Source organism: Pteropus alecto, unplaced genomic scaffold (assembly GCF_000325575.1).
Source record: "Pteropus alecto unplaced genomic scaffold, ASM32557v1 scaffold341, whole genome shotgun sequence".
Classification (NCBI taxonomy): Eukaryota; Metazoa; Chordata; class Mammalia; order Chiroptera; family Pteropodidae; genus Pteropus; species Pteropus alecto.
In genome coordinates, this window is record NW_006430739.1 from 504,089 (window position 1) to 515,379 (window position 11,291).

Genomic DNA, 11,291 nt, shown 5'->3' on the forward strand with positions numbered 1-11,291 from the left:
CTTTCCCATTGACATCTATTTGAGTAGTTTAAATGGGGTGAAGAGAAAAAGTGTTGCTCATTGCTCAGCAACTATTCCCCCTGTACCCAGGTGTGCATTTCTGTTTTATGGGGATTGAAGTTTATACAATTTGGGGGGAATCTTCTTTATGCAAGATAATGTAAGATACGAAGGACAAAATTAGGTACCAGGCCTTGGAAGGTGTGAAGGATGATTCATGAAGGTTAGGCACAAGTGACTTTGCATCTGTTTGTGCCCCAAACATGAGGTTAAAAAAAATGGCAAAAGGCTTTAGACCTTGAAAAGAATTTGTTTGCATGGGAATCCTGACAACTGTGTACGTGGAAGAAGAATCCAGAAACACCTGGTTAGTCCAGTGCATATTCTGGAGGCCATGCTTCTAGAATAAGCACATTTTAGCCACACAGCACCAACTCCTGGCTCTAAAAACTTCTAACTGTTTGCAGATGCACCCACCCTAGTTAGTAGATTTTGGAGCCAGGCTGTTTGAGCTCTGCTGCCACAGACATAGAGGCTGGGAGGGGACATGGCATAAGGAACATCAGGTCAGTCCAGAGATCCACCCCATGGTCTGGGTCCTCTTTTTTTCGTACTTTCAACGAGGCATGATTGACAAAAATTGTATATATTTAGGTTGTACAATGTGATTGTTCAAAACGTGTAGAACGTGATGATTTAATATATGCGTACATTGTGAAATGATTTAAGTCCCTTTTTCTAATTCAAGTAAAATTTACAGAGCATGAAATTAACGTTTGGAAGAGTACAATTCAGTAGCATTCAGCAGGTTCACAATGCTGTGCAACCAAAATTAGGAGAGTGAGGCCCACTTCATAAATTTGTTATAAAGATCACATGAGCTTAGAGATGTAAAGTGAGCACCGTGCCTGGCATGACATACATACCAAATAAATATTCTCTCTCTCTTCACTCTTGAAAATGCAAACACATTCTTCGTGGTCCTAAAATAGCCTTTAACGTAGTTTACTCAGCAGCATTTGCCATTCAAGGCAGATCTGCCTCTATTCATTGGCTGCACTCCTGAACAGCTGTGTGCAAGGCTAACTTTTGTAACCCAAATCCTAATAAAATGCAACAAGAATTTGCCATTGAAAGGAAATCCTCAGTAAATTCTTTTATGGAGTGAAAGATCTGTCATCTAAACTTATCTTTTTTTTTTTTTTAAGGTGTGTACTTGGAGACATTGGCGTTTCTTATAATGAATCCTAATTTAATTTTGGCCAGAAACACATGCTGATATTCCACAGCCCCAAAGCACACAGCAACAGGAGTAGGTTACACACTGAAAATAACGACAATCTAAAAATCCTCATTTCTTTCACTATACGTAGAAAGTGTCTGTGATTGCATCATGGAACGCGTCACATAACCTGACAAATTTCCCCTGCTTCGTGCGTGCGTGCATGTGCCTATGCGTGTGTGTGTTGACAGTGGTCGTGATGTGGTGGTGGTGGTGGTGGCGGTCTACATGATGTTGAAAGTAATGGTGGCAGTGATAGTGGTAGTAATGGTGCTCGAGGTTGAGAGGAGGGTGGTAGTGGTGAAGGCAGTGATGGTGGTGGTAGAGGTGTTGATGGTGGTAGCGGTGGTGGTTGTCATGGTGATGGTTGCGGAGATGGCGCTGATGATCAGGGGGGTGTTTCTACAAGATATTTCCTTCTTTCTACACCTCTCTGTAAGAAGCTCCAGTGACTGGGCCAGATGAATAAGACTTACCCTGAATGTGTTATTAACATAAATCTCAAAACTGTCTCCTTGCAGTCACTCATAATTATCTTATTCTCACCTGGAAATTGAAGCTGAATTACTGGTGAAAACAGGGGAGGATTTTTGTTTGTTAAAATGCTTCCAATAAAGTAATTTTATGTCAGATTTAACTACAGGAAAGGGCAAGGCATTTCTAAGTTCCTTAGATGTCATGTGGCTTTAAAAAATAGAATGGATAGCAGTTAGTTACTGTATACTTAGCTCTTTGAAGCCATATATTCAGAAAGCAGATGTTGGGTGTTGGTGTTTGGCGGCTGGCTTCCTGGAGGCATTTTATATCGACCAGGTTCATTGTTCTAAACACCAAAGGCTTGACTCGAAGAAGGAAAAGAGGCAAGAAAATGTTCAGATTTTCTGACGGTGTCACACAAGCGGCCCGAACACTAGACAATTTCAATGCCTAGAGCTTATTCTAGAAACAGAGGCAACTAGAGACAGTGGCAATGGGTTTTTCATCCACTAGGGAAATGAAGCTTCTAACCATACAAAGCAGGGCTATCTAGTAAGTCCAGAACAGAAATCCCCCCAGAATGAGCATACACCAAGGAGGGAAATAGTGAACCAGACTTAGAAGGAGCTAGAATTCCAGTGGGACAAACAGTAAGTGAACAAGAACAAGAACAGAGTATGAGCAATATTCTTCAGAGGACTGAAAAAATAGTGACGTGACAGTGGCCAGGTGGCTCTTCAGAACAGGAGACATTTAGGCAGACATCTAAATACAGGCCAGGAGACAGACTGGGAACAGAACGCTCTGGGCAACAGGGCAGAAGTGAGAAGGCCCAAGGGGAAAGCTCTTGGCGTGTTCCAGGGAAGGGCAGGTGGCCAATGGGCTTGATGAACAGCGAGCCTGGGAAGCAGCCGTGAGCTCGCACAGGGCTTTGCTGGCCATTGGGAGGGGGGTGAATTGTAGGTTATTGGCAGTGGGAAGCCACTGGGTGGAGGTTGTTAAGCAAAGGAATGATCGGCTTGACCCATCTGTGAAAGGTCTCTCTGGATGCCGATGGGAGAGGGAGAAATGGATGTTGCAGAAAGGACAAAGACCAGTTACCAAGGCAAGGACACTGGAGAAGGGATGGGATCCAGAGCAAGGGTCAGGCCAGCTTTGGCAGAGGAAAGGAGCAGAACCCTTGGGGAGGCATGAAGATCCGTGATTTCTCCTCAAACGGCACAGAGGGCAGTGCCCATTTACTAGGGGAAACTACAGCCTTGGAAAAAATGAAGCAAAGCCCAGTGTCCTAGATCAAGGGATGGCAAATGTTTTCGGTAAAGGTCCCAATAGTAAATATTTTATGCTTTGCAAGCCACGTGGCCTCTGTTGCACTCCGCAGTATGCAATATGTTAACAACTGAGTGTGGCTGTATGCTAATAAAACTTTATTTACCAAAACAGGCTGTGGGCCATATTTAGCTCCTGGGGTAGAATTTGCCAATCACTGACATAGAGCACAGGCTGAGCATCTTCCCCAAGGGAAATAATTATTTCCGAATTGTCCTCCTCACACTGCGGGAGGCCGCGTAGGCCTACTATTCACAAGAGAATGGTAGGTAACATTTTTGGAACAGAAAAGTTTCAAGATTTTGACCATGGTCCAAGTTAGGTGACCACTTCTGAACTGGGCAAGGTCCACAGCACTCCCAAATGCCACATTTCACCCTCACTAAAGACAGTTATCGTTGAGCATCTGCTGGCGGAGTGCTCCGCAGGCTCCAGTGAAAGGAGAGAACACTGCCTCCTCCACAATGCCCATTTGCCTTGCTCATACAGCCTTTCTATACTCTTGAACAATTCCCATGTTGTACGGCCTCACCTTCTACCCCTTTTATTCCCAGCCGACTGCTCTGGTCAATGTCAAGGCCACCATGTTAGGCCTGTATATTTCCGTCTCCACATAGCAGCTCTCTGAAGACCAGGGCTGTTTCCTCCTCATCTCTATACCCCTAGAGAAGCCAGCCTCGTGACAGGGCTCAGCTGGCATCTACAGATTTGAATTAACCATTGGAGCAAAAGGTTTCCTGCAAATTATCTTGTTCCTTTCCCGTATCTAGCACAAGGCCAAGAGACAACCTCTTTTCAGAAGCTATAATGAATTTACTAACTGGCCCAATGACCTTGTGCACGCCCCTTCTCCTTTGTGTGTTCTTGGCCTCTTAGGTTCAACAAAGGAGGTGGCTTGGGATGATTTCTGGCCAAGAGGAACAGCAGCCATTGCTTACAGAGTATTTACTATGTGCCAGGTACCAAGCCACGAGTTGGGGGGCATAAGAGCAAGAGATCTCACAGTCACAGAGCTGACAGACTTGGGAAGCAACTGAATGAAAAAGCTCTGAGTGAGGAGTCAGGAGAGTGACCGAACTGAACAGCACTGGAGGGAGGCAGACAAAGGCAAGTTTGTGTGGAGGGGCAGGGGAGAGGGAGGTAGTAGTAGCAGCAGCTATGCCTGGGCCTTGGGTCTGGGCCTCCAGTAGTTAAGTCCAGCTGCCTGTGGCTCCCGCCTGCCTTTCTTACTTTGGTCCTTTGGGATTAAAGATCTGGTGAGAGGGGAGGTAGGAAATGAGGAGGAGAATGGAAAGGCAGGAAGGAAGGGGAGGAGAAGGAAAGGCAAAAGGGAAGGAGGGAGGGTTTGGGCAAATTACTCTATATCGACCACAGAAGTCAAAATCTGTAGCCCAAAACTTAGAAACACATGCTTCCCCTCACCCCAAGTTCATTGAACTCAGCACCCCAGGGGCAGCATATGACCCAAATACATGTCTGCAAGCAAGTAACATTGAGCTCTCCAGCTGGGGATTTTCAGTAAAAGCAAGAGGCCTCGGTTGCCACAGGCCAACCTAGATTTTAGGGAGTCCCAGGCCCCCATCCCCAGGGCCAGCCCCCTGGTTTGCACATACCCTCTAGGGGATGGTAATCAAGCCTTAGTTCAGCTGGGCTCTCCTGCAGCTCCAACCTGGGGTCTGCTCTCTTCCCCAAGGAGCTCAAGCTCCAAACACCTGTCACCTTGGGCCTAATGTCAAGAAAGCTGGGAGCAGGAGCCAGGCAGAAATGCAGACAAGGCCAGCGTGGGCTCCTAGAAGTCCAGAAATAAGCAGTACCAAGCTCCCAGATGCCAGCAGAAGCCAGCTGCCAAATAGAACTCCCCCTACCAGCATCCTCTCCTTCAAACAGACTGCAATTTTCAGGTCACCGGTTTGCTGAACTGGGCTATCCAGACAGAACCCAGATGCAGAGCCCAGCGGTATGGTGCAGCCCTCAGCCCTGGCGGAAGAGATCTGTCTGAAGGCCCGCCCCGGTTGGGTGTTTGGAGCAGGAAAGGACCCTTGCTGCAGGAAGAGGAGGAGGGAGCAAAGGGAGCGAACAGCTGCGTGCTCCATGGGGAGGATCCCCAAAATAGAAAGGCGCATACGCACTGCAGGCCTTGACCCAGAATGCTCAGAGCTACACCATAAATCCAGCTCTCCTCAGTGCGGTGGGGTTGTTGATGAGACTGAGATATCCTCAGGGGTCCTGCGTGTTTCTACCTGAACTCCAAGGACACACGTTTCCCATAGCCCTTCTGAGCCAGTGCCAATCTCTCATGATTAAAAAAAAAAAAAGTGCTAACAGAAGTTAAATCCTGTGTGGTTTATACCACGTTCATATCCACATCTTGTTCATCGTCATCCAGAAACCCTGACGTGGGCAGAGGGCAGATTATTAACCCCGTTTTACTGATGCAGAGACTGAAACCCAAAACTCATGCGAGATCTCAGTGTCAGGGACAGCTGCCTCCGCGATGATCTGATTCCTGGACCACCTTGTTCCTGGAAGTGGGGCCACACACATAGCTCCCCTCTCCTGAGCCAGACCTGAACCTGCAACAATGCCCATAGCCTGAATGGAGCAGGGGACACTGGGCTTCTTCTCCGGGCTTCCATGGCTGTTTAGACAATTCAGCTCAGGTCCCAGCTAGCTGTTCTGATCTTCCTGTGGGGTTTTTAATTAGCCTGGCTCACTGCTCTCAGGCTGGATAGTGGACGATTCTGGCCAGAAGGTTCCAGGGAGCCACCAGGATGAAGTAAAGATGCTTCCACACTTTCTCTATTTGTGGGCTATCTCTGCCACTGGAATAAAATCTCCAGGCAACCTGGGACTCTGTTTTGTCCCTAAGAGTCACACTGGCCTGCAGAAGGCCTAACTATCTGAGCTCCTAAGCTAGGAATGGGAAGCAGCAGAGAGGGAAGCACTTTGGAGTCTGGGTGCCTGCCTTCGCAGTCTGAATTTCCTGCCTACTGACTTTGTAACACTGGGAAAGTCTCTATACTCTTGGACCTTCAGTTTTCTCACTGGTGAAGTGGAAATGTGAATCCCCACACCACAGGAGCAAATGAGCTAATTAATGCATACAAAGCAGCTGACATGAGTGAGCCATCGACCACCATCTCCTCCCAGTTCCAGCATAAGACAAGGAGAACTACGGAACAAGACAGAATTCTTACCAGTAGAGGTCTGGAAATCGTCTGCTCCTTGACTGTGAACTGCTGCTGTAGCCCAAGGTCTAGCCCAGGGCTGGACACATAGGAGGGACCCTGGAAATGTGGTCTCGAGAGGAAAGGTATTTGTTGAAGGTCTCATGAAGCGCTAGTTACAGCCCTGGGATCAAACTCAAGGTCTCCTTACTGAGAGTCCCGTGCTCTGTTTACAAAGAAAAGCATGTACCTCCAAGGATGAGAGATACAAACCCTAATCCTGATCACACAGCCAGCAGGAGGTGAACAGATCTATTTCAAAGGTTGCCAGTCTGAAGAAGAGGCCATCTAGAATGAGGCCAGGATTTTTGTAGCGATCAAAGTCTCCACGTTCCCTGTTACACTCAGGTCTCCCCAAGCTTCCTTAGCCCCACTTGCATTTAGAGGTGAGAAGAAGGGATGAGGAGCTGGTTTCGGTCATACTGTGAGTAGAAAGCAGGCTGCACTAGGGACCACCCAAATGAGGACCTTTGACATAGTTCTCCACTTTCTCGATGGGCACCTTTCTGTAAGTCACTGGATTTCTCAGACCTTAGTGTCCTCATCCATCAAGAGGGACAATGGTTGAGAATCTCAGAAAGAATGTTGGGCATGCCATCTCACTGTAACCTATAGAATGAGCCATTTATTGTCATTAAATGATGAGATACAGAAAATGAGCAATGAGCACAGTATTTCCTTCCTCCTCCAACTGTCTGTCTAATGCCCTCAGCACCCCCATTTTATCTGGCACTGCCTTGTGAACAGAATAGGTGGCTGCTCAGAGCTGGGGAATCTTTGCAACTTGTGGTGGGGTGTTGACTGAGACAGAGACAACACGTGATGTACACATCGAGTTCCAATTCCACGTAGGCTCTGGAGCACTCCCATCTGGAGTGCTGATGCTATAGAGAGTCTCACACTAGTAATCAACATACCCACTAATCTGGAGAAGAAATAGAGATCTTAACTTCAAAGAGAAGGACCAAACATTCTGCCTTCTGCCTCCTGTTAAAACTCCATACACTAACTGCAGAGGCTGGATGCCTTATTAACCTTGGGCAGATGCCCAAATGTTCAAAAGGTAAAATTTTGCTGTTCTCCCAATCACAAGAGTCATTAAGCGATCATGCTCCTGAATGAATGAACAAATGCTGAAAAGATACTTGCATTGCCGAGATTTCTTGTGATTACTCCTGCCTGATCTGTGCTCAGCGCTTTGTGATTTTCAACATGTTTTAGATCTAAGAGGTAGCAGAATACAGTGGTGACGAGAGCAGGCTCTGAGCTCTGCCACTTCTTAGCTCAGTGAGTTTGGCCAAATTGCTTAACCTCTCTGAGCCTTAGTTTCCTGGAGCTACCCTCTTCATCTCAAGATTATGCCAAGGATTACAGGAGATAATGCCCCCAACATGTTTAGCAAGTGCCTGACACCCAGTCAATGCTCCATTAAAGGTGGCTATCTTTATTCCTGGTTCATTTGACCTTTGTCCTCAGGGAGGGCAAAGGATGGATATAGGTAGTTAGGAGCAGAAACAAGACTAGAATTCAGGTGTCTTGAACCCTGGTCTGAGGCCAAGACCAACTGTCACATCAGATGGACATTTTCCTGTATGAGGGCTATAAATTATTCACATGGAAATCCCAGGGATATTTACAAGAGCTCTCCTTTGAGACTGACAGAATTTTATTAACAGACCTTGAGTTAAAATGTTTGTTGTTGTTGTTGTTGTTGTTGTTAGTTTGTTTTTTTGAGAAGGGACAAGAGAACCAGGTAAGTTGAATGTCTGAATCAGATCTCCATGTTGAGGATGTTTTCAGGATGGAGGAGTGTGGTATGCAAGGGATGTGCTTCTAGATGCACACGGTTTCCCAGGACTGGGGTGCAGGTTGTAATCCCTGGATTTTAGGAGGCGTCAGAGGGAAAGCAAGCAACAGAAACAGCTGAAATCTGGTTCAGGCCACACCCTGGAACTCTAAGCCTAGCTTCTGTAAAGGGACCTCTTGCTGCTGCTAACATTCTGGACCCTGCAATAACTTGTTTGGACAGCAGGCTTCATTGTGAACCGAAAGGCCATTTTATTTTCATCTGCTCATCTCTGTCCCTCAGTTGGCAAACACCTGGGCTGCCGAGATCCTCAGTGTGGGCAGCAGAGCTCTGTGTTAGCACCAGCATCTTCCTGAGGCTGCAGGGATCGACTAGCCACGAATGTTCAGCTATGCTCAAACCACGAGTCGCCCTGGCTACCAGCTGACGATAGCAGCAGTGTCTGGCCTGCCCAGGCTCCACATATTCCTATTATGCCCGGCCAAAAGAGTAGGCACCCTCACTGTCATCCCTGTCAGAGACCACATGTATCTTCCAAGACAAATTTGGTTCGTACTGTGAAGAACTTGCTTTTGGAACGTGAAACATATTTTTGGATCCCCCTCAACTGGGGCAAATCCTGGGTCTTTTAGGATAGCTTAGAGTTTCAGAAACAGGTCACTCAGAGCCAAGGGCAAAGAACAAGGTGTGCCACGGAAGTGGGAGAAGAGTCGATTTTGATCAAGTCCAAGGTGTGACTTTAGAGTCCAAGACTCTAAAGCAATGCAGGTGAATTTTGGCAAGCCTTAGAAAGGGCTCTAAAGGCCATTTGCAAACAAAAGCCAAGCCTGGAAATAGCGTGAGCAATGGCAACTTCAGAATGAGGGTGCAGATGGCTACTCCAAGGATCCATCTAAGTAAAACCTTTGTGGCATTGAGGTCTACACTGATCAAAACCAAAGCAGTTACTTGCTAGTCATATTTTTTTAAAGGGTATTGGTGGGGCACCTGAGAAGATGACGACCCCTGCAAGTACAACCCACCCATTCTTTTTTCCTGGGAAAGAAACAAGTGTGACACAAAGGAGAAACTGAAAGTCACACTGAAACTGGTCATGGGCTCTGGATGCATTACCAAGAGATTTTCCTTCACTGACTCGGTTGCTCACCACGAAAGAGCAAGACATAAAATGGCAGTTAGGATAGAGGTTAGAGACCGCCTTCTAGGCAGTGCCTGACTGAAGAACCGGCAATCTGGAGGACAGGCTGCTGGTCAAGTAATTGCTCCATCTCGGACATCTCATCTGAACGCCACCTCTGTGAGAGCTGCAACTCTAGTAACCAAGTTTTGTAAATGCCTATATAGACAATTTGATACTACATTCTCAATACATTGTTGGTGGAAGACAATGAGGGAAAAAAAAAGAGAGAAGCAAGACTTCAACAACCTCCCCCACCCCCGTGCACACAGTGAATCCTAGACTAAATAGAACACTGACTTACTGAAAGTGGTTTGTCCTTGGGATCGGACGAAGCAGGCCCTCTAGTTATGTGAAATGACATTACCTCAGAGCCCTGAGCTCCCAGTTCTCTGAACAGGAAGGAAGCAGACCCACGGCTCTATAAGAGCCATTTCCTCTCTGCTCTATTAATTTCAGAGATTAGGTCTGTGGACTAATACACTGAGATAACAGTCATTGTGTTTGCTGCAACTCCTACCAACCGAACTAATCTTAGTAGCCTGGTGATGTTGCAGGCTGTTATTGTCAAATTAAACTAACCAATGGCTCTCATGGTCCCTTCTGTCATCTTGGCTCCTAGAACTACCACTGGAATCCTTAACCCTGAGTTTCAGGCACATGGATGATGTCTGAGTTCCATGGGAGGAAAGTAGAAATTGGTCAAATGGGCTTTTAAAAAGACATTAGGGCCAGAGAGCTGAATGGGAATCTCTTTCTGTGCCTTACTCACTGGCTTCCTGTTCTCAGTGGTACCAGGAAGTTAATGCAATACATCTAGTGCCTGTCATTCCCACATTCCCGGTTTCTATTAAGGGAAAAAGTAGGCTTGTCTTCCTTCTCGCCCTTCCTCCCTTTCTAGTTAAAGGGGAGCAGTGTGGAGATCACTGGACTGAGAATCCAGATGGGGCCTTGGACTGTATTTCCTGCTCTTCCAGAAATTCACAAGGGGCAAGGTCACTCACCTCCTAGATCTTTTCTAGGTCAGATTCCAATTCCTTACATTTGGGGTTGGTTCCCTGCCATTAAGTCTGCACACAGAATTTCAATAATACATCTTACGTTCAAGTTTAAGATTAGAAGCATTCAACACCCCCCTCCCCCCAATAGCCCATTGTCTGACCGATTCCTGGAGCTTTCTGGGCTCCTGACGATTTCCCACCATGGCGAAATGGGGAAGCATGCTGTTGATTACAAGCCGATTTTTCCAGTCATCCATTGTTTGACCTGCAATTTTATTCTCGACTCTCCAAGGTGTTTCCCAAACGACCTAGACACAGGGCTTAGGGAGACAAAAAGTACACTGTCTTTCAGATACGAAGATGAGACAGACCATTGACCGCGTGAATCACAAACTTCCACTCTGAGAACAGGTTTGGGCGGAGCCAGCCACATTCGTTTTCTTTTCTCTCTCACCACCCCACCACCCTCGTTGAGCCCTTCTCTCCCACAGAGATGAGGGGCACTTCTGTGAGGCAGGTGGATGGGATGAGATGGCAGGTGGTGGCCACGGGGCTGGGCAAAGTTAACTGGAGACTTTAGGGATGGGTGGAGAAACAGCCTGATATAATTAAAATCACACTAGGTTTAAAGGCAGGGAATGTGGGTACTGGGTCTGGCTTTGCTTTTGTATGGTAGGCAGTGAGAGCTGGGGAATGGCTCTTCTGTTCTTGACACAGCTTTCTTATATAAAAACCATGGTGGTTGGATCAGGTGATGGCTTACGAGCAGCCCGTTCAGCTCTACTAGAGTAAGCCTTATGGCCCATAGAAGGAGCAACTCTCACTCCTATACCCAGCCAAGTGAGCTAACAGTTCATAACCTGACAGTCAGCGGAAGGAAGCAATGGATGTCAGAAGGGGCTCATGAAACTCTAGTGAACTGGTTTACAAAAAACTAACCAATCAGTCTGTGATCATGGCCACCCCAATATGTGCCCTCCATGACAGATGA

General features: G+C 46.9%; 1 protein-coding gene across 7 annotated transcripts in view; it reads right to left on the reverse strand.

The window, feature by feature from the left end:
- Positions 1-10,637, reverse strand: part of MAMLD1 (mastermind like domain containing 1) — a 55,599-nt gene extending 44,962 nt beyond the window's left edge. For 4 of the 7 annotated variants that reach the window (XM_025051651.1, XM_025051670.1, XM_025051665.1 and 1 more), the window contains exon 1: positions 10,462-10,637. In XM_025051651.1, the coding sequence (XP_024907419.1) occupies positions 10,462-10,557 (96 nt within the window). In that variant the 5' untranslated portion in view covers positions 10,558-10,637. The remainder of the gene's footprint in view (positions 1-10,461) is intronic. The other 3 variants (XM_006905508.3, XM_015595498.2, XM_015595492.2) reach the window with 1 other exon arrangement.
- Positions 10,638-11,291: the final 654 nt, after the last annotated feature.